Source organism: Peromyscus leucopus, chromosome 2 (genome assembly GCF_004664715.2).
Source record: "Peromyscus leucopus breed LL Stock chromosome 2, UCI_PerLeu_2.1, whole genome shotgun sequence".
Lineage (NCBI taxonomy): Eukaryota > Metazoa > Chordata > Mammalia > Rodentia > Cricetidae > Peromyscus > Peromyscus leucopus.
This window is the reverse complement of record NC_051064.1, coordinates 153,561,692-153,584,851: the sequence shown is the minus strand read 5'-3', so window position 1 is coordinate 153,584,851 and position 23,160 is coordinate 153,561,692. Positions and strand designations below refer to the sequence as shown.

Below are 23,160 nucleotides of genomic sequence, written 5' to 3'. Positions count from 1 at the left end.
TGTACCTTGACCCTCCTCCACATCACCTAGGTCACAGGCCTGTCAGTCTCTGGCTGAGATTCTAGCTCTCTGGCCCTCTGGTTGGCCTGAGATCCTGAGGTGGCCATGCTGAGAGTGGCTCTTGGACGGCTGCCTTTGGGAGGCCCCTGTGTCCACGCCAGCCCTCTTCTGGGCCTAGTCAGCATTCAGCTGAGGCCAAGGGTCCTGGCTGGCTCAGGAATCAACGCAGGAAGTTTGAAGTAGGTACCTGCTACCCACTCACAAGTCTCCCCAACTCTTACCATCCAGTTTCTCAGATTCTTTTCGGCTTGGGATGTCCAGTGGGGAGGACCCATCACCATCAAGCTGTTGCTCAGAGAGACTGTTCATGATCTTCTCATAAAAACTTTTGTCCTCATAGGTGAAGACGCTGCTCTGAAAGGGAACTCAGTGTCTTCATTGCCCATAAAACTCCACAGATACCCTTCTCACCAGATGAGTCCAACAGAAGACACAATGCATCTGTGCCCAGGGCTGCTGCCATTCCTCCACTCCCTGGTCTATGCTCTCATTCTGTCTATCCTGGGTCTTCAGACCACAGCATCAGCTTACCTAGGGTAGGGATGACTATCTATTTTACCTTGGCCAAGCTGGCTCCTCTCTGTCATTAGCTTAGATGCCCTATCATAGACCCCACCTATGAGCAGCTGAGTCTACCCTCTTTACACTGTACTTGGTCACTAGCCCAGAGGCTGACTCTGCTCTAGCCTTGGTTGAGCTGACTTTCCTTTCTCCACAGCTGGTTGCAGACAGAACTCCTAGATATCCTGGGACCCCCAGGCAACCCATCCACCTACCCAAAGCAAGCCTGGCTCCTAGTCCCCTCATTCCACCTGCCCTGCTCTCTGGTTCTGACTACAGCCCCACCTTCCCCCACAGCAGCTTGCTCTCCATACTGCCTTGGTCGTGGCTGCCCTGTTGGTCCTGCCATCTCCTGGGTGAGATGTTTTCTGGGGTCTTTGTTGGGGCACCTGAACAGAGCCAACACAATTGCTTCATGCTTCTCATAAGAATGTTCAAATAGTTTAGAAGCATGTAAGAAATGGTATACCTTTTGTTCATCTTCCCCAAATGATCCCATGATCCATGAGCATGGTGAGTTCATTTCCTGAGTAGGACCCCTGAGGCTGTTGCCATTCACTGTGACCCATGCACAGTCTTCTTGGGAAAAACAAGACCCTTTTCATACTCTGAAAAGAGATCCATGGTGTCTCATGGAGCTGTCTGATTGGACTCTGGTCTCCTAATGCTCCTACTCAATATGTACCACATGCCTTAAGGGGAATCCCATTCTGCTGCCATTGCTCCTGAGGCCAGACTGCATGTGTCCTCATTGGAGCCAGACATTTTTATTCTCACTAATATGAGCCTGTTCTGACATTTTCCTTTCCCCGCCCCCCTCTCAATTTGATGGCAGTCTTATTTGCTCACTTATTTCTATACACATGAGATAGTATGCATGGCTGGGAGGGTGCATGCAACACCCCATCCTTGACTGAGCAGAACCACGGACAGGCAAGACAGCATGGCTGCTGGTCAGAAGCTGGTAGTGCACTCACCATTTTCATGACGGGTTGGGGTTCTTCCATCTCAAAGAACTCAGAATCCAGGAGAAACTTGAATCTGGTGCCCAGGCCCCCAACATTGGTCAATGTGATGATCCGGGATGTGGTCTCACCCACCACATAGCTGCCAAAGTCAATGAGCTCCTTGTCAAGGGAGAGCTGCCAAAGAACACAAGTGCACAAAGGGAGTAGGTCCTTGCCGGAATCATGGCCCAGAGAATTCAATGTCTCACAAGAGAAGGTTTACTCTCTCAAATATCAAATGCAGTCCTAAGAAGCTAGGGGAAACCTGACTCTTCTGCCTCACAGGGAGGCTTGCATTTGACTCCAGGCAAGGCAGGCAGGGATACCATGAGCATCTGTGCACTGCACATCAGGGACATAACCTACTTAAGAAGTCACTGATGGGGGGTCGGAAAGATGGCTCAACAGTTAAGAGCACTGGCTGCTCTTCCAAAGGACCCAGGGTCAGTTCCCAGTACCCCCATGGTGTCTCACAACTGTCTATAATTCTAGTTACAGGGGATCTGACACCTTTACACAGACATATATGTGGGCAGAACACCAATTTACATAAAAATAAATATTTTTTTTTTAAAGTCACAGATTCATGTAGTGACAAGGACAGCTTGGGGATCTTGCGTCTGATCTTAAGAGGATCCAACCAGGACCTCCCTGATTGAGAGATGATGATGACTGAAAGAGAAGAGGCATAATGGTCTGGGAGTGGTGGATAAGCTATAACAGCTGCCATTCCTGGCTGAGGTAAATTGTCCTGCAGATACCAGGCCTGGAAAGTACTGCTTTTCAGAGTGGGATCATATCATGTCATTCATGCCCTTCATGGGCTACAGGCCACAGACTCTGTGCTCAAGCTACGAGTGCCATGCCTGGGCATCACTGTGGTTCCTCAAATGGCCATCTCTCACACCGCTGTTTTGGGACACTGAATCTAAACCCAGGGCTCCCCCTGCAGTGCCTTTCTCCAGAGGCATGACAATGAGCCACTAAAGCAAGCAGACCAAAGTATAAAACAGAGTAGTTCAGATTCAGGCCAGAAAGGCCACCTGTGCCTGCTACAGACAACCAGCATAGGGCTGCTTTTCCCCTGCTGAGACAGAGTTTTTGCTAGTTTCATAGCCCATCCTAGACCTGCCCTGAGAAAAACTCTTGCATAGGTGTGTCTCAGTGTCTGTGACAGTAACTTGTCACAACAGTAGGAGTGAGTGTGGGACACATAAGGCACATAGTACCAGCTTCCTAAAAATGGTTCCCAACTTGTAGGGAGGTGAGAGTATTAAAGATGGGAGGGAAAGTGGAGAGGGTAGGGAGTTATAATAATCATAATGTACTTTATACATTCATGAAAGTATCAAAGATCAAACTCAATAAAAGCTATCTTTTATAACTACTTTTTAATTATTTCATTTTATGCTTGAGTGCTTTATCTTTGCATGTGTACCACATGCATGCCTGAGGAGGTCAGAAGACATAGGATCCCCTGGAACTGGAGTTACAGATGGCTGTTAACAGCCATATAGGTACTGGGATTAAACCTGGGTCCTCTACAAGAGCAACAAGTACTTTCTTTTCTTTTTTCTTTCTTTCTTTTTCTTTTTTTTGGTTTTTCGAGACAGGGTTTCTCTGTGTAGTTTTGCCTTTCCTGGATCTTGCTCTGTAGACCAGGCTGGCCTCAAACTCACAAAGATCTGGCTGCCTCTGCCTCCCGAGTGCTGGGATTAAAGGCGTGCGCCACCACCGCCCAGCTTTTTTTTTTTTTTTTTTAAGATTTATTTATTTATTATGTATACAGTGAGTGTTCTGCCTGTAGGCCAGAAGAGGGCACCAGATCTCATTACAGATGGTTGTGAGCTACCATGTGGTTGCTGGGAAATGAATTCAGGACCACTGGAAGAAGAGCCAGTGCTCTTAACCTCTGAGCCATCTCTCCAACAAGTACTCCTAAGCAATGCTATCTTCTTGCAAAGAACAAAGGGACCTTAGCTAATATCATCACTCTCTGCTTCCTGCCTGACTAAGGATACAATGTGATCAACTGCCTCAGTTTCCTGCAGCCATGACGGCCCCAACCTGAGGGACCAGATCCCCAGACAAGAGCCAGAGTAAATTCTTCTTTCCTCAAAATGAAAATCATTCCTAAGTCTAATTTAAGCTACATCTAATTTAAAAGAACACAGGGACAGGGAGACATAGTATGCAACATTAGGGAGCAGTCATACAAATCCAGGATGTTCTTTTATAAAAGAATTGGTTTAGTAAGTTTCATGACCCAAAAGTGGAAAGGGAGCTGCTATTCTACGTCAAAATATACTCACCAATATAATAATCACATGCAATCTCCATGACATAAAAACAATAGCAGCTGTATGAAAAGGTAGTTTGGAGACAGTGGGACACATTTGATATGAATTGAGCATTAGGTGATAACCAGGAATTCTGCTAGTTTGTTGGTGTAACGTATATACTATTATCTCAATTCTCCATTCTCTCTTTGTCCTACCTATCACACTGGAAAAGGTCTCTCTCTGCCCCACTGATTTTGAACTTGTACGTGGGCCTTGGTTTGGGCAATAAATCAATGAGAAATGTGAAATAAGTGAAGGAAGAAATTTTCTGGTAATGCTGGCTTGGATGTCTGCATTTCTAGTCATTTTCCATGAGAAGTTCATGCTAGATGGACACTGCTATAGAGGCTACAAGGTTTAGAAGGCCATGGTGAGACGTCCAGAGCAGAGCTGCCTGGCCGGGCCCCCCGTCAGTCAGCTCACAGTGGACCTGCAGCCTTAGAAGCATATGTAGGACTAAGACACACTGCAGTCTGTCACAGAACTGAGTTTGTGGACTGTGAGTGTCACTGTGGAAAGAAACAATGATATAGTGGGTGTTTATTAGAAATGCCAACTTTTTTTTTTTTTTTTTTGATTTTTCGAGACAGGGTTTCTCTGTGTAGCTTTGCGCCTTTCCTGGGACTCACTTGGTAGCCCAGGCTGGCCTCGAACTCACAGAGATCCGCCTGGCTCTGCCTCCCGAGTGCTGGGATTAAAGGCGTGCGCCACCACCGCCCGGCAACCAACATTTTTTAAGTTGAGTCTGATATTGGTAATTTGCTCTGAAGTGGTAGATAGTGGGTATATGGAAATTCACTACATGATTCTGTGTTTCATTATGTTTGTAAATTTACTCACAATAAAAATATCTGGGGCTTGAGGGATGGCTCAGTGGTTAAGAGCACTGGCTGCTCTTCTAGAGGTCCTGAGTTCTACTCCCAGCAACTATATGGTGGCTTATAACCATCTATAGTGGGATTTGATGTCCTCTTCTGACATAAAGTTGTTCATGCAGATAGAGCACTCATATACATACATACAATAAATAAATCTTTAAAATATTATCTGAAAGCTGGGTGTAGTGATGTATATCTTTAATTCCAGCACTCAGGAGGCAGAGGCAGGTGCATTTCTCTGAGTTTGAGGCTAACAAACTCTGGTCTATAGAGTTAGTTCAATGACAGCCAGAGCTACATAATGAGACCCTGTCTTGAAACACACACACACACACACACACACACACACACACACACACACACTCACACACACACACACACACACATTTATTTATTTATTTATTTATTTAAGGACACAACTAAGAGCTGAAGAATGGACTGGCATCTCAGACAGATCTCCTTCCCTCTGAACTCTGGGCCTCTCAGTCAGGGACTCCATACAGAGCAGGGTTTATCTAGAAATTTCTAGTTCTGGTCTGATGACTCACTTTTTCAGGATATCTCATGTCACCCAGACTTGGCCCATGTTGGAGTCTGACTAGGACCAAGGTCTATCTATGGTGGAGCTCTAGCCCATGCCCTTGGTACTCCAAGGGTGCAGCCCGTACCATGGAGAGAGTTTCCAGGGACTTAAACTTACAGAACATTTTTTTGTTGAACATTTCAGTGGAACAGAAAAGCCGCCCGTCTGAGCCAAAAATGAAACATTTCCTTCCAGATCTTTATTTATCTAAAAAACAAAACAATCCCAGTCACCGTAAATTTCTATGATGACACAGTTAGAGGCTGCATCTGTATAACTATGGCCTGGACCTGCTTACTACTTGCTTAGTGGGCTTCCAGCGGAAGAATCCCAAAGTGTCCCACATAAACAGGTCCTGAAGAAACACACTTCACAGCCCACGGACAGTTAGTCATATAAGAGAATAAAACCAAACCTTCTGGCAAGCTTCATTATGCTAGCATTATAGAATGATGCTGGATTTTATTGTTGTTGTTGTTAAGCCAGAAAAAACAGCACCACTATGTGATCCTTTGACGTACCATAGGCTTGAAGGTGACGAGCACTTCACAGGACATCCCGGCTGACATGGGACCAGGGGGGTCAAAGCTGCAGAACAGCACATGGGTAGTTAAGTCGCTGTGCAAAGTGGGTGCTCACTACATACTCAGCTGGGCCTTTTAGATCCCCTTATCTCTTCCTGTTCCACACCTGTGCTGGCGTTTGTGTCCACTTAACACAGGCTAGAGTCATCTCAGAGACAGGAACCTCAGTTGAGAAAATGCCTGCATAAGATGTGTCTATAGGCAAGCCTGTACAGTATTTTATTAATTAGTGATGATGTGGGAGTGTGCCAGTAAAGCAGTACCCCTCCATGGCCTCTGCATTAGCTTGTGCCTTCAGGTTCCTGTCCTGTTTGAGTCCCTGTCCTGACTTCCTTCAGTGATGGACTATGATGTGGAAGTGTGAGCCAAATTAACCCCCCTTTCCTCCTCAAGTTGCTTTTGGTCACTGTGTTTTCCACTAGCAATAGTGGCCCTAGCTAAGACAATACCTCTACTTAGATGTGTTGGCACATGAGCAGCTCCAGGCTGCTGTGCTCCTTACTGACTCCATTTCCTGATGAAGAGGAGACACTTGGATAATCTTCAAATGTCTGTCCAGTGAGTGAGCCAGCACACTGAGTGAGGTACATCCCCAAAAGCCAACTCCAAAAAGATGGGTGCTGTGGGACGTCATTACCCTGGGGATGATTGCTAGGTCTTGGATCAAGGATGCTGAGTTCTAATAGCAACATAAGGGGAAGGGCTGTAAGTCAAGCCATCCTGTGAAACAGCCCAGCTGCAGGAAAATGAGATGGGAGCTAGTCTGTCTCGATCGGAATCCTGGGTGAGTGAAAGGGTCTTCCTACAGAATTCCTAGTATCAGGCCTAGGTTTACAATGTTGGATTTTACATAATTTTCTTGGTTTGGAAGTACACAAAAACTTAATATGAAGATGTGTCTCTGGGTGCTGGGTGCGGTTTATTTCAGTCAATAAACTGCTTGTAATGTAGGCATGAGGACCAGGGTTCAATCCCCAGAACTCAAGAAAAGAGTCAGGTGTGGTAACATGTGCTTGTAATTACAGCACTGGGGTGGCACAGACAGGAATATTCTGGGGGTCTCTCTCCCTAGAGACTAAGTGGTAAGAGGATCAGAATCTAAGGCTATGCACATGTCGGGTGTTCATGAACCAACTCAGTGAGAAGCAGGCCCTAACTCTAGGAACTTCACACAACAAACTATTGAAACTCGCATGATGGAGTGGAGCCTCTAAAAGGCATGTGGTAAAATAGTAAAGTCATAAAGATACAGAGTTATGGGCAGGAAGAAAGAAAAAGACACTGTTAAGAAAAAGGACACACACACACACAACCAAAAGAAACAACAAGTTTAGAAATCTTAAAAACTACAACTGGGCAGTGGTGGTGCATGCATTTAATCCCAGCATTTGGGAGGCAGAGGCAGGCAGATCTGTGAGTTCAAGGCCAGCTTGGTCTACAGGGTGAGTTCTAGGACAGCCAGGGCTACACAAAGAAACAAGAAACCCTGGAGAGAGAGAGAGAGAGAGAGAGAGAGAGAGAGAGAGAGAGAGAGAGAGAGAGAGAGAGAGAGAGAAATGCTACCTCATCTGAAAAAGAACTAGGAATTTTTAGAAATGAGAAACATAGTACTGAAACAAGACACATAGTCAGCAGCTTTTGCAGCCAGCTAGATACAGCTGAAGAGACCAGAAGCCGGGGCACCTCACACACTGCCTGAATAGGCAGAGAATGTGAAGCAGGTGCCATAAGGACAGGGAGGCTTGGATGGTTCCACACAGGAGGAACAGGGCAAAGACAAAGCCATGAGGAGGGCTGAATAGGAGAGCTGATATTTGCAGGCTAGGGATGAGACATTTCTAGAACTGCTCAAAGATACAAACCTCAGCTCTAAGAACTACAATGAGTCTAAAGAAGACCAAGCATCTCAGGTATGCTGCAGTAGGGCTGAGGGACACCGGAGGCCAGGGATCTCAGTGCAGCCAGAGGAAACTGAGGAACATGCTAGAGAGTCACAACTACCACAGCAAAAGAAACCAGAAGACAGAAGTGGATGCTAGCCTTCAAGTGTGGGGAGAATCTTTAATCCATGCCTAGGAAGGAGGGCTTTGTGATAGCTGAGGTAATGGTGATCACCAGCTGACCTGGGTCCTCCATATACTCTGCAAAAACCCTGCAGGTCTACAGAAGCAAGTGACTCAGCATGGTTAAAAGACAGAGAAGCTCTCAGATCTCAAACTAATACAGTGGGTAAATAAACAATTGTTAGCAATACTCCCTCCATGAAAGACTTTGCAGACAGCTAGGAGATTCTGCAAATTGCCAGGAAGAAGGAGCAGAGGACCAAAGCTCCTGCTGTCCACTTGCAGTCAGTTCCCAAGAGGACAGCACCTCTTAGGTGGAAAGTACTGATCAGGGCTCTGTCAGCCAGTGCTGTTCATGGAGAAACTGTGCAGGAACACAGTCCCACAGGAACAGTCTCATGAAGACACCCTTCAGGGGAAAAGAAAGGGACCGCTAGAGCCTGGGCAGAGGAATCAGGGATCAATTTATATTAAGCCCCCGTTTTAGAAATTGCATATCACACACTAACAGATGTAGGTGATTTGAGCTATGAACAGCCCTGCCTATAAAGCTGGATACAGTGAAACATACCTGTAGTGTCAGCTATTTGGGAACAGAGGCAAGAAGATTGAAGGTTTGAGACCAGCCTGGACTACATGATGAGTTCAAGGTCAGCCTAGGATGCAGAGCAAGACTTTGTTTCAAAAACAACAAAAAGGGAAAAAAATGGAAAAGAAGGTCAGATGCTAAGAAACAAAACCAAGTGCTGCTGAAACATTGCAAAGTGAAAAATGGAGGGTGTAGGATGGGAAAGAAAAAGCAGCAAGCATCAAAGGTAACCACAGAAAAATACTTAAAACGCCGGTACAGAAGTGACAATATATACACAAGAAGATTCCTAGAAAAAGAAGAAAAAATGAAACACTAGCACAAAGAGAGAAATAAATTATAGTTCAGAAAAGCAGTCTTTAAATCTTCACAGTGAGAAAGCATGCCAGCTGCCAAAGGGACCACGACATGCCACAACCAACACACAGGGAATGCGAGGAGACTCAGGCAGCCTGTCCAAAAGCTTGGTCATGTGTTCAGAGGGACTGGATGGGTCTTTGTGACTTCAGTATTAAGAGATGGAGCAGTAACCTCTCCAACTCTTCAAGGCAAGTTGGCCCATGGCCTCATGCCTAGACTCTGCGAGACTCACTCAATGTGGATGAAGTCCTTCAGGCTCTCCTCCACACCCACCAGCTTACAGTAGTTGATTGTGTAGGTAGCATTTATCAACGTGATCTTCTTCTTGTACACTTTGCCAATATCAAAGTCCTGCAGAGATAGAGGAGACATAATGACCCCAAGCCCTCCAGGTCAGGGGAAGAGGGGTTTCCCTGGTACTGACTCATGAGAGGTTAAGGATCCTGGGGTAGAAAAGAATTCCCCAGGTTTCCCTTGAGTTGTGATGCCTCCTTGAGGTATGTGAAAGGTAGTGAAAAACTTCCTCCTCAGCAGGAAATGAGATTTGTGGGGGATTGGTTGGGTGGAAGAAAGGACAGAAGCACAGGATAGATATCTTAGCCTGTCCTTCTGTAAATGCTGACACCCCAGCTGGTGGTAGATGCTGGGGTCCTTTGGGGCCCCATCATGAGAAGGGGGAATCTGCCAAGGAGAAGGGGCCTAACAAGTGATTATCCTGTTATATTCCTTCACAGGAGTCCAGGCCCCTTTAAAGGAGTGCCCAGGTGCTTCCTGCTCCGTAGGCTGTCAGTTCAGCGCTTGCACACCAGCCTCAAAGCTGAAGACATCTCTGGGTTTCCCAAGGTCAAAACAGAATGCATCAGAGACAAGAGAGTAGATGAAAGGCTTCTTTGCTTGATCATGGCTCACCTTGAAGTGAATGACCTCTGGCTTGCTGTTGAAAGGGCGACCTTTGAACTCCCTCCCAGACACCACCTGCCTGTGGACCACTCCACTGCGCAGCTGCTCCATAGTGCGGGCCAGGATGTCCTTATCCATCTTAGTTCCACCCACAGGTTTCCGTTCCATGTCCTCCTTGGGCACCTTGGGTTAAAAAAGACAGGTCCAAGCCGGGCGTTGGTGGCGCACGCCTTTAATCCCAGCACTCGGGAGGCAGAGCCAGGCGGATCTCTGTGAGTTCGAGGCCAGCCTGGGCTACCAAGTGAGCTCCAGGAAAGGCGCAAAGCTACACAGAGAAACCCTGTCTCAAAAAAAAAAAAAACCAAAAAAAAAAACCAAAAAAAAAAAAAACAAAAAAAAAGACAGGTCCATGCTTGTTCAAAGCCTAATAATGAACAAAGTGCAGGGCCAAACCTGGCAGAGCAAGGAAAGGCTGGCTACAGGCCAGTTCTTTTTAAGATAATGGAAAGGAGAGGAGGACCTAGAGTTTGAAGGAAGCAGTGGCAGGCACAGAATGGAGCAGAAGGTGGGCAACTGCACCCGGAAACCTGGAACCTCAGTGTGAAGGACCTGACAGAGGAAAGCTGTTACCTGGTATGACTTGTAGTCCTTGCTCCAAAGCCCGGGGATATCTGGTTCAGCCAGTATCTCCTCCTCAGTACTAATGCTTCCCAGGTCCATCTGCATGGACTCACTGGATATGACTTTCAATAGACAGGAAGGCTTGGGGTGTAATGCCATCTCATTTTCCTGCCAGCAGAAGAGTGACACAGTAGGATATGCTCATTACAGAATGGAGAATATACAGGTGAGTAGGAAGAAAACAAAACCCCTTGGAACCCTACTGGTACTTGGCCTGACAACCCACCGTGACGCCGTTTCCGCCATCGGTGTCGTCGTCGTCGTCGTCGTCCTCCTCCTCCTCCTCCCTCTTCCCCCTCCTTCTTTCTCTTCTCCTTTTTGAGACATGGTCTTTCTATGTAGCCCTGGCTGTCCTGGAACTTACTCTGCAGACCAGGCTGGACTTGAACTCACAGAGATCTGTTGCAGGAATCTTAAAAGTACTTATTAATAAAATCAAACCTGAGGCGAGTTATTGGGGTCCATGCTGGTAGATCAGAGAGACAGAACAAACCACAGCTATCTCACCTCGCCGGATCCTCAGCTGGTCTTGTCTCCTCAGACTGGAGGCCTCTGAGTCCTTATCCGGAATGGGTCTCAGCTGAATTACTGCTCAAAAGCCTGAAGGCTTAACCAGCCACATGCTTAACCAGCCAAATGCTTAACCAGGCCAAAATCTTAACCAGCCAAATGCCTAACCAGCCAAATGCTTCTAGTTTCTCGTCCTCACGCCTTATATATCTTCCTGCTTTCTACCACCACTCCCTGGGATTAAAGGCTGGCTTTCTGGGATTAAAGGCGTGTCACCATGCTTGGCTATTTCCAATGTGGCCTTGAACTCACAGAGATCCAGAGGGATTTCTATCTCTGGGATGCCAGGATTAAAGGTGTGAGTGCCACCATTTTCTAGCCTTTGTATCTAGTGGCTGTCTGTTCTCTGACCCCAGATATTTTTATTAGAGTACACAATATTTTGGTGAACACAATACCACCACAGAGATCTGCCTACCTCTGCCTCTCCAGTGCTGGGTTTAAAGGAATTATTTTGTTCTTTACAGAGACAACTGTATACACATAAATCCTTGTAACTCTAAAACACACCATACACATGTCTATGGATTACTGAATGCCTTCCTGTAAGTGTTCAGCAGAGTTCACAAGAAGGTCTTGTTCATAGGAAAATGTTCTGATTAGTGGACATGTTATAATTTTCTCTACCATTCCATCAGTGATATTCATTGTGTTGAATTTTCATGATGGATGGCACACTAGCCCTGGAGAAGTCTTGCAAAAACTCAGAAAATATAGCTGTACTGGTTCTGTCGGAAGTGTTTTGGGGTTCAGGACTCATCTGGTTGTGCTGTACAATGTTTGTAGTGTACACCATGGGAAACCAGGGCCCTTCCTTCCTTCTGGAGGAGAGAGGATGATCATGTAAACCCTAGGATTTGTTCCCAGTAGAGCAAATTAAGGCTGTGGTACAGGAGCATTAGGAAAGTGACTCAGGGTGGCAGGGAAGGCCTCTCAGAGGGAGAATGCAGGAGTATGTAGAATGTGCCCCCAGGGGAGGACAGGTGCACCAAGGTGAGAAGCGGCTGAAAGGTAGAGGTCCTACCTAGTACACGGAGGTGAGAAACAGGAAAAAGCCTATGGTGCACTAAAAGGCACAGGTAAATGCTCCAGAGGCCAAAGCCCAGGTAGCCCAAGAAAGCAGCTGATGTAGGATGCAGGGTGTTGGGTTAAGGAACATCCAATGTTCTTACACCTTTAAGGAGGGGTAAGTTGGAAACAAATCTCTCCAGCTTAGGGTGTTGTCTATACAGGCCACTGGCTTAGACCAAGACCTTGGTGTGAGTGAGAGGAATACTCAGCCTTCAGGGAGACATTGGGAATGCTTGGCAGTGAGTGATAACATGTACGGACTCTAGCTATACAAGTCTCTTCACATGAGGCTCACTCCACTTTGTAGGAAGGGACAGATGAGGAACTTCCTCCTATCTCATAGATAGCTTTGTAGGCTCTAATAGCACCATTGGCTAATATGAGGAGCTTGGATGAGGGAGAAAAGGACCCTAGTGGGCATCACAGGGCCATGGCCTTGGGGATCTTAGCCAGCTTCTTCACACTTGAGTCCTTGGCCCTTCCCACCTGCACTTTCAAGTGCCTGACCTAAACTTGAAAACAGCAACCTTCTACTCACCAGCAGGTGATTTGTGGTTATGGCAGTCTTCCCTTCACAAAAGTCAGAGATATACTTCCAGGTCTTGTCTCTCAGAGTCCACTGGTCTGTGATTTTAGAGGGTGGGTGCTGTCTCTTTTTCCTATGTTCTTCCTCAGCTTCCTCTTTCAAGATTCGACTTACAATCTCCTGCTTCCGGAGTTTCTGCTCCTCTTCAAAAGCCCTATGGGATGTGCTTCTCAGTAAGGGCCAGGTGCCCTTCCCCAGCACCTGCAAGCAGGGCACCTAGTGGGGGTTAGGTATGGTGTTCCTTTTAGCTCTCTGGTTCCTTCCCAAGTGCTCAGGTCTGGCCTAGGAGGGCTGTTGTGTTAGGACATCCTGTCTTGGATGGAGTATAGCAGATAAAGTTCATAAGGGCTACTAATGGAGATGTGACTCAGATCCTCACCTTACCATACCTTGCCTTGCCCTGTCCAGCTCTACATTTAACCTGTTTAATTTTGAATTGTCTCATTCAGCCCAGTCTAGAAGTCCCCACAACAAACCCTGGCCCTCATGAGCTTCCCCACCCTAGTTTCTAGGCTTGTGGCTGAGAAGACCCAATTGAGACAAAAAGCAAGGGCAATATTAGGGCTTGGTGACATCTCACTCACTCATTCTCAGAATCATTATAGCCATCCCTTGCTAGGCACCACCCAGGCAACAGATCTATAACCACATCACATGTGGGCAGACTGACAGGAAACACCAAAATTCTGTTGGCAATTGTAGCTCTCTCTCTCTCTCTCTCTCTCTCTCTCTCTCTCTCTCTCTCTCTCTCTCTGTGTGTGTGTGTGTGTGTGTGTGTGTGTTGCACATTAGTGAGACAATTTGAAGAGGAGGATGTCCCATAGCAAGAGAGCCAGCCAACAGATAATACCCAAGCAGATCCAGTGACCAGCAGGGATCAGGGATTTGGGAGAAGGGGCTTGGCCCTTTGGAATGAGGACAGCTTTAGGCAGAGACACCTAGCAGCTAGGTTAAGTAGAAATTAGCTAAGTAGGCCGGGCGGTGGTGGCGCACGCCTTTAATCCCAGCACTCGGGAGGCAGAGCCAGGTGGATCTCTGTGGATTCGAGGCCAGCCTGGTCTACCGAGTGAGCTCCAGGAAAGGTGCAAAGCTACACAGAGAAACCCTGTCTCGAAAAAACCAAAAAAAAAAAAAAAAAAAAAAAAAAAAAAAAAAAAAAAAGAAGAAAAAGAAAAAAGAAATTAGCTAAGTAATGTGTGTGAGCTGGAAAAGGCCGATATGAAGTGGCTTCTTTGAAAACTCTGTGGGAGAAAGCCCTGACTAATGGCCTGGAAGAGGCCAGAGAGTGAAGCTGAAGGGTCATATGTGAATGAGCCCCAGGCATCCCCCAAGGAGGAGGGAGCCACAGAAGCTCAGGAACCTCACAGCTGAAGAACCAGGAAGTCAAGAGAGGAAATGAGGAAAGAGGTGTCCTCACCCACTAAGAACCTCTATAAAAAGCCCCCAAATGCCAGAGCCCCCCTGGAGACTTCTGCAGCCCACGCTGGAGAGGGGAGTGCTGCAGTCCTCATCCCACAACCCACAACTGCTTTCGGTGAAAAGTCTGGGCAGAAATTAGCTTTGTTACTTTTAGGGGATGAAGGTTAAGCCTTTTGGTTCTCTCTGTGCCCACTTCCCAGGTAAATGTCTCCCAGCTCTCACCGCCTCTGGGCTTCCAGTTCCTGGTGCCTACGCTGATGAAAAAGGTGCTTGAATGCATCTCCACCTTGGGCCAGGATCGCTTCCTTCTCTGTAAGGGCCTTCTGCTTAGCCACCTCTGCCCTGCTTTGGCCCCATGCTTGGAACTTCTTTAGTGTTTCCTGGAAATATGGAACTCTAAAGTCACAACACCAGCATATGCCCATGTACACACACACACACACACACACACACACACACACACACACACACACACGTTCATATTCAGACCTTTTCCTTGAATGGATCTATTTAAATCAATGCTGAAACTGTGGGTCCAAGGTAGGCAATTTGCAAACATTCATAATTTTCCCATGCATCTTTCAGCCAGCACAGCTCTGGGTCCCTTGAGTATGGCATTCTGTGCATCTGTGTGCATGCTGGCCACCCACTGTTGGTTCCCTTGCCTCTGAGTCTTCCGATGTTGAGGCCTACTCTTCCCTACCACATTCCTACCTACCCAGACCTGAGCCCTCCACACTGCCCTGGGTCCCTCACTATTCTTCCACTGAGATGAGACCCTCTCACAACAGTGTTAAGTTATTGTGAGAGGGCTGGGTGGTCAGTTGGTTAGCTGTGTCAGAGAGGCAGAGCCACACCTACCCGACTGGCAGTGATGTTGTTCTTCAGTGCCAGCACAGCATCCATGCGCCGTTTCATGTGCCTGCGGGACTCCATCTCCTCCTTCTGCTCTCGCTCCCGAACTCTGGAGTAATGTGCACTTTGTTCATTTATTTATTTTGCTTTTGTTTGTTTGTTTTGAGACAGGGTCTCTCTATGTAGCCCTGGCTGTCCTGGAACTCACTATGTAGACCAGGCTGGCCTCAGACATCAGCCTGCCTCTGCCTTCCGAGTGCTGGGATTAAAGGTGTGCGCCACTGTGCCTGGTGTAATGTGAATTTTTAGGAATGTATGCAGGTAATGCTGACAATTATAGAGTTATAGGAGTCTTAGGTGCTGGTTACTTTTACTGGAGAAACAATGAACGCTGACAACACAAAGGTCAAATGGATAAGCCTTGCTGTCCAGGGCCTATTCCTGTGGGACGGGTGGTTGGGGGTGTTCTCTAGACCCTAGGGCCTCATTGTGTCTCATGCTCCTCTCGAAAATAAAAATAGTAGCTTAAAATAAAAACTCCAGATCTATTTCTGATGATTAGGTAATGACTTACTGAGGGAATTTCAAAGTGAAGGCCAGGAACCCACATTTCTAGATTCCTCAAGAGCATTGACAGAAGAAAGAGTTAAAATGAGGACCCACCTTCCCAGAGAGGCCTTCAGGAACTTCACAGCCACCCTGTGGTTTCTCTGGGCATCTTCCACCAGTTTCTGATGTCTCAGCCCCAGCTCCTTCTGCACATGCAAGGACTTCCTGCAGCGACACAGGGGAGACTGTGACAAGTGTGCCACGACACACCTGTGGGCCACAACTATAGACAAAGTGCTGCTGGGGCTCTGCTATGAAGAAGTCACCAAACACAGGGTCTGACCCAGGCTGGGTAGGAGTCTAGCAGGAGAAGAGACCAGCAAAGTTGATGATATAAAGAGATAAGAGGGACTTGCTCCATCTTGGGAGAGCAGAGTCCAGTAGCCCCCTAGCTTCTGGGGACCGGTGGTTGAACAGATAGGAACTGCCTCAGAGAATGTATGGGAACTGAGCTTGAGCACTCCAAGGCTTGTGTGGACAAAGAAGTATCCAGATGTGTGACAGGACCAGAGAACAGCACAGCTGGGAAGGGATGAAGGAATATGCAGAAGGAAGGGTCTGATGGTCTCATTGGTGCAGGTCAGTGGTTGCTGTAGGCACTTAATATAGAGTAGGGAGCTAGGCAGGACCCATGGCACAGATGCAAAGAGCTGGATCTAGAAAGACTTGATGTAGAACATGAAGGACCTGGCAAAGGCCAGGTCTGAGTGGCACTTACCGGGCCCTCAGCAGACGGTTCCTCTCCACCTTCTCCAAGGTTTCTTTCTCCTTTTGAAGCTGTTGGGCTGCGTGTATCTCAAGGGACCTCTGCCTAGCTTCTGCTTCTTCTTCATTACGCTTCCGGACATCCTCAAATAGGCCCTTCTGGATCTCAATGTGCCACATGGCATTCCTTGCAAAAATAAACCATTTGTTGTTTGTGGTCGCTAAGGGTTTGAAGACCTGGTGTCACTCCTCTGTGAAGCATCTATCTGGGGATCTGGGGCAATCCTGGTACTTTATTTTGACAAAGGCTTCCCCTTGGTCCGGAGACTAAGGTCCCACTCCTGGTCTCCAAACTTAGGAAAATTGCCATCACATCAAATCTAGCCTGAGTTAGCATCTGGCCACAGGCACTTACCTGAGTGAGTGGGTCAGCTCACTGTAGTGACTCCCTTGCCTGGCCTGAAGAAAACATCTAGAAAATGTCTTCTGAGGGGGTCATTGGAACTACCAAGAACCACCCCGAGTCTTCAAACACGCTTGGGAAGAGGATCAGAGAATGGTAGCAGCCACCCTTGCCCAGGGTATATCTGGATAATGAAGGATCTGTCTGACTCTGTCATCAACTGTCAGTATTACATCTGTGTTGGCTACAATGTACACAGCACTCCTCAGGTTTCCAGTGCAAGTCTAGGAGGTTTGCAGCTCATCTTTGTTTGGGACGAGTAGCAGGAAGGCAAATGCAGAACTGTCTTTCCCAGGGTGTGGGAACCCATGCGTCCATGCACCTCTGCCGTGAGTCAAGTATGGTTTCTGGCCATCATGGCTGACACATCTAGACATATGCTACAGAATTCTGAGCATAGCTACATAAGAGCATCTCCTGGGGCCTTGCTCTGCCTGAAGGATGGCTTTGCTAGAAGTTCTGCCCAGAGGACCCTGCCAGACCAGAACTAATGACAGGAGGTGCATGACTCACCATACAACATCGGGAAGAAGTATTTCAGCTGAAACTTGGCATATTGGACACCAAGGCAAATATCTCAAATCTGTCCTCTATAGCTCTAGGTTTTTAATAAATGTGCTAACTTGCATTAAGAAAATTTCCTTCCATTCTTATTTTGTTAGAATATTTTTTAACAAATCATGACTATAGAGTTGAGTCCAATCTTTCTCCTCAATCAATTCCATGGCAGTTACAGGAAATCTGGACTAAGAGTTGAAATACTAGAAGTCCCTCAATGTTGGGTGGAAGAAAGGGACCACATATCTGGAGAGATCATGCTATAGAAATTTTGTCTTGAGTAGGGAACACTCCTTTCATTATAGCTCCAATAACATTCAAAGCCATTATTGCTGTGGATATCACTCTGTATAAACAAACACTGATTGGCCAGTAGCCAGACAGGAAGTATAGGCGGGACTAATAGAGAGGAGAATTGAGAGAACAGGAAGGCAGAGGAGGAGACTGCTGGAGTCGCCACCAGGACAAGGAAGATGTAAGGTACCAGTAAGCCACGAGCCACGTGGCAAAGTATAGATTAATAAATATAAGAGAAAGAGCTAGACAATGATAGGCCTGAGCTAATGGCCAAGCAGTTTAAATAATATGAGCGTCTGTATGTTTATTTTATAAGTGGGCTAAGGGACTGCCTGGGCTTGGCGGAACCTGGAGAGAAAACTCCAGCTACACATTATGGTCCTGTGACATGTGTTAGGGAGACAGGTGAGAAACATTGCCTTTAGAAATGGGCTCTCTATTGATGGAGTCCTGAGAGGCAGAGGCCAGGTAGCCAAGCTTGTCAGGGAGCAAAGGTGGGCTCAGTTGGGTTGGGGATTTAGCTCAGTGGTAGAGCTCTTGCCTTGCAAGTGCAAGGCCCTGGGTTTGGGCCTCAGCTCCAAAAAAAAAAAAAAAAAAAAAAAAAAAAAAAAAAAAAAAAGGTGGGCTCAGTATATCTCAATGTGGATAGGGACACAAGACTTTGGGGCAGTGGTCCCAGATCTCAGATACCACATAAATAGATAGGAATGCCACCAGAGACCTTCATTTGAATCACCACTGTGGTTTAAAGAAAAGGGACGTTACTAGCATTGGAGACAGGAGAAGATGCCATAGCCATTTTTGAATTACCTCTATAAGTTTGACATTGTTTTAAAGTGAAAAACAATTTAAGAAGTAAACAGATGCTTATAGCAGCTCAGTACAGGTGGAGCCTCCAAGGGTCTTGTCTGGAGTGGTTTTGGAACCACAGACACTAGCTAGCCAAGTGTCCATCAAGAACAGTATAAATATTGACTTTCTCAGCCATAGATGGACTGACTTGTCCCCAGCTGCACATCTCTCCACATCTTATGTGTGTGTTCAGTCTTGTGTGTGTGGCTTGAATTGTAGCAATTATAGTAGGTGCAAGTCAGGGCCTGGCTTAAGGCTCAGGAGTCCACTGTGGGAGGGGGAAGAAGTTTGGTCTGACTGTGGTTTGTAGCCAAGAGTCAGCAGCTGTTACACTTACAGTCAGGGTTTCTGACAATGTTCTAGTCCTCTGTGTGTCTTCAGTCTGGAAAGCTTTCCAACTTCATTTGCTGTCATATAACAGCAGAGCCTTGCTCTGGACCCAGAGTTGGGCAGTAGCCCAGTGGTTCACTGAACTGTATATGTTGGGAGCTCTTGCTGGTGTTAACAGTGAGTTGTTATATCCCAAAAGAAACCCTTTCTTTGTGGACTTGCTAGAGGCAGTTTTAGTTTGCACCCCCGTGGATGTTTCTAGAAAAGAAGAGAATACTTTTTCCCCCAATGTTAGGGATCAAATTAGGGCTTTATGCATGCCATTCAAATGATCTACCACTGAGCCCCAGCCCAAGAGGTATAGGAAATAAGAAAAAGAGGGGAAGAAACTGATTATACAGTTACTAAGATTATAAATAAAACTGAGGAAACTGAAAAAAAAAAAAAACTTCACGTGAAGAGCTTTCAGCTGTGTTAACATGCCACCTTTTATTTCCTAAGCCTCTAGAAAGTGAAAAGCAAATTATTCTTCATACTCAAATCAGGAATTGTCCCACAAGCTGCTCTGAGATCTGTGTCCTGTGAACTAGCCAGATGCTAACTTACCAAACCCACCTTCCAGGCTCTTGCAAAAACTTTTTTTTTTTTTGAGCTGAGGATCAAACCCAGGGCCTTGCACTTGCTAGGCAAGCGCTCTACCACTGAGCTAAATCCCCAAGCCCCTCTTGCAAAAACTTACTCGCTGTCCTTCAGCATGGCTGTGATTTTGGACTGCAGATCTTTCTCATTCTCCAGCTCTGTGTGAAGGCGTCTGGATGCAGCCTGGAGACGACCCATAGCAGCCCTGGAGCATATCAATAGAATACAGAAAGGGCCATTCATGCAGTCAGATGCCAACCTTAAGTATCTTCCTCAATCATTCTCTGTCTTATGCTTTTGAGACAGGCTTTGTCACTGAATCTAGAACTCAGATTCTGCTGAACTGGCTAGCTAACAAGAGCTCCAGATCCTTCAGTGTTGGGATTTATAGGTGTGTGCTCACTGCTATGGGGGCTGGGGATCAAATTCAGGTCCTCATTCTTGTGTAGTAAGTATTTCACCAACTGAGCCAGCTCCTAGACTGACATTTCTTCTTTGTGTTATGATGTCTGTTTGCCACCCTGGAGAGATGCTGTCTGCCTCTTAACTATGTGAACATAGCAGGTACTTAAGACTTATCTTTGTTGAATGAATGAATGAATAAACCTCTATGTATGATACCATCTTGGCCATCATGGTAACACTTGGCTGTCTGACCTCCTTGCCCACAAGGATGACCTACATGTTGTTGGCTTCTCTCTCTGTGGCGATCTCAGCTGCCAAGCTCTCCTGCTGTTTGGTGAGGAGGTCCATCCTCTGATGACAGACACGCAGCTCCCCTCTAGAACGTTAAAATAAGAATTGCCATAATGTTTTCCTAAAGTTCTAGCCTCAGAAGGGGCCAGTGGGGTAAAGAAGGGGGAAGGTCTAAGGTGCAGGCCAAGGACTAGGAATACTTTGTCTTTCTAGGCGTCTCTCTGGTGCTATCATGTCATGTGAGTAGGGTGTTCCCTGAAAACCCTGCCCAAGGAGCCAGCTCTGTAAACTCCTCCAAAGGTGATATGCCTGGGGAGCCGAGGGAATGCAGTTAACGGAGTGTGTGTACGCGCAGCCCCGAAGAGCACAGAGGTGATATGCCTGGGAGCCAAGGGAATGCGGTTAATGGAGTGTGTGTACACGCAGCCCTGAAGAGCACACAGCTGCTAATGGCTGCAGCTCCTCGTCGGCACGCTGTGACACAGACCAAGGCAGTTCCCTGTGTAAGCCTGGGTAAGATGCTCACTCCTCTTACGTGACTTTCACTTCAGCTAGAAATAACAGAATAAAATCTAAAGCATGAGTTCTAACGACTTCCAGAGGATGTCAGGACAGCTGCAGCATGAAGAGCATGACATTGGAATTGGGTAAGACCTATACCCACAGGTGGTGTTACATGCTAAGGTCATGCAGAATGATGCTTTTGTTTTTCAGAGACTCTAAAATAGGAGTAGTATCATGATCCTGAAATTTACTTTCAAATGATTCAGCTAAAGAATCATAGCTATGACACACATACATATTAAGCAGGAAAAGCTAAACATGGTAATCTGTAGTGGAATACAGGAAACAGCTGCCTACTACTAGTTTCCAATTTTTCTGTATATTGGAGAAACACACTCAGTATTTCCGCTGAATATGCTGGCAGACCAAATGCCAGTGAGACCAAGTCCAGAAGGACCCTGAGAAGTAGGAGGCTATTCACTAAGGTCTCAGTCATACCTGAAACATGCAGAAACGAGATGGTCATGGAGAACCTGGCAGGACCTAAGACCACCCTCAATTCCCTGGGATCTTGTCTAGATTGAGGGAGGGGGAAAGGAGGTGCAGCCCTGGGCACCACATCTCTTCAGGGTTGTGAGGTTGCTCCTTGTAAAGACTGCAGCAGGAAGCTAAAGGCAGGACCTGCCACATGGACACTACAACCAGAAGGAGTGGCTAGGCCGTGGGTCCTCGGCACGTGAGCTCACCGAGTCTTCTGAATAAAAAGGTCCTTCTCCTCATGCAGCTTGTCCAGGAGGTTCAAGCTTTTCCGAAGGTGAAACGCCTGGACTCTGTCTTTGGTGGTCGCCTTCTTCGTTTTCTCGGCAGTCACCTCCTCTTCTTTTGCTGGACTTGGAAAAAAAAAGATAACACTTGCTTCACACACAAACCATAGCACTCAGCATTACCTGAGGATGCTCTCCACCCAGCATCTCCACAGCCACTGAACTACACTCCAAAAGAAGGAAGGCTGCCACTCAAGGAATTACCAGCAGCATCCTAGGCGAACAGTGTCCTCAAATCCCAGAAGAAATGGTTCCATCTCAAACTCTGGATCCTCCAACTGGATTCTTTCTAGAAATCAAGGAAACAGTCAAAACAAAACAACACAAAGCCAAACTGTAGTCAGAGTGTGGTGGCTCATTCCTATAATCCTAGCACAGGAAAAGAAAAAGGAAGAAAAGCAGGAATTCCAGGTCAGGTCTAGGAAGTTGGAGGCCATCCTTGTCTCAAAATATAAAACAAAAATATTTTCAGAGGATAAAGAAAAATATTTTTAAAAAAGAAAAATAAAAAGTCCGGCAGAGGTGGCACACGCCTTTAATCCCAGCCCTTGGCAGAGGCAGGCGGATCTCTGTGAGTTCAAGGCCAGCCTGGTCTACAGAGTGAGTTCCAGGACAGGTTCCAAAGCTACAGAGAGAAACCCTGTCTCGAAACCACTAACCCCATCTCCCCTCACAAAATGTAGAAGGATTCTCAAAAAATCTGAAGGCCAACTAAATGGCTCAGTGGGTAAGGTACCTACTTGCCAAGCCTGATGTGGCCTGAGTTCACTCTCCAGGGCCCACATGGTTGAAGGAGAGAACTTCTGACAAGCTGTCTTCTGACCTCCACACACACAGAACATGCACACACAGAAGCAAATAAATGTAATTTTTTTTATTTTTTGTTTGTTTGCTTGCATGTATGCATGTGCCTGCAGAGGCCAGAAGATGGCGCTAGGTTCTCAGGAATTGGCGTTACAGACACACGTGAGCGGCTAGAATCTAGGTACTGAGAACTGAACCTGGGTCCTCTGCAACATCAGTAAATACTCTTAACCATTCAGACATCTTTACAATCCCTATTTTAAAAAAATCATTATTATTATTTTAGAATTATGATTCTGAGAACATCCCTGGAGACTTTCAAAAAAACAGAAGCCAGGTGGTGGTGGTGGCGGCGGCGGCGGCGGCGGCGGCGGCGCACGTCTTTAATCCCAGCACTTGGGAGGCAGAGGCAGGCGGATCTCTGTGAGTTCAAGGCCAGCCTGGTCTACAGAGCGAGATCCAGGACAGGCACCAAAATAACACAGAGAAACCCTGTCTCGAAAAACAAAAACAAAAAAGAAAGAAAGAAAGAAAAAGAAAAAAACCATAGAGAACTATGGGTTTATCTCCGTATCATCAAAATACGTCTGTAAAAATTACTGAAAAGAATGTGTAAAAGGCTGGAGCCTACCACCACAAGGAGGATGGAAGAGGGAAGACCAGTGAGAGGCCCACACAAATCCAAGAGGAAGAAAGATCAGGGACAGGGTGGAGCAGGGACAGGGTCCACACAGACCCAGAAAACAGGGCCATGGGATCAAGTTTGTAGG

The 23,160-nt window shown here is 46.6% G+C and overlaps 1 protein-coding gene across 18 annotated transcripts in view; it reads right to left on the bottom strand.

Moving 5' to 3' along the window:
• The window catches only part of LOC114708231 (transmembrane protein 52), an 80,623-nt gene that overhangs the window by 39,525 nt on the left and 17,938 nt on the right, over positions 1-23,160 (bottom strand). For 16 of the 18 annotated variants that reach the window (XR_005090974.1, XM_037203263.1, XM_037203272.1 and 13 more), the window contains exons 3-18: positions 21,791-21,875; positions 21,509-21,652; positions 20,245-20,343; positions 19,663-19,767; positions 16,437-16,610; positions 15,773-15,883; positions 15,116-15,218; positions 14,477-14,634; positions 12,788-12,989; positions 10,558-10,716; positions 9,937-10,110; positions 9,260-9,378; positions 5,953-6,019; positions 5,549-5,638; positions 1,599-1,763; positions 282-414 (exon numbers count right to left, since the gene is read on the bottom strand). Coding sequence is in view for 17 of the 18 variants with exons in the window: in XM_037203263.1 (XP_037059158.1) it covers positions 282-414; positions 1,599-1,763; positions 5,549-5,638; positions 5,953-6,019; positions 9,260-9,378; positions 9,937-10,110; positions 10,558-10,716; positions 12,788-12,989; positions 14,477-14,634; positions 15,116-15,218; positions 15,773-15,883; positions 16,437-16,610; positions 19,663-19,767; positions 20,245-20,343; positions 21,509-21,652; positions 21,791-21,875 (2,088 nt within the window). In the remaining variant the exon portion in view is untranslated. Of the gene's footprint in view, positions 1-281; positions 415-1,598; positions 1,764-5,548; positions 5,639-5,952; positions 6,020-9,259; positions 9,379-9,936; positions 10,111-10,557; positions 10,717-12,787; positions 12,990-14,476; positions 14,635-15,115; positions 15,219-15,772; positions 15,884-16,436; positions 16,611-19,662; positions 19,768-20,244; positions 20,344-21,508; positions 21,653-21,790; positions 21,877-23,160 lie in introns of those variants that run through there. The other 2 variants (XM_037203271.1, XM_037203269.1) reach the window with 2 other exon arrangements.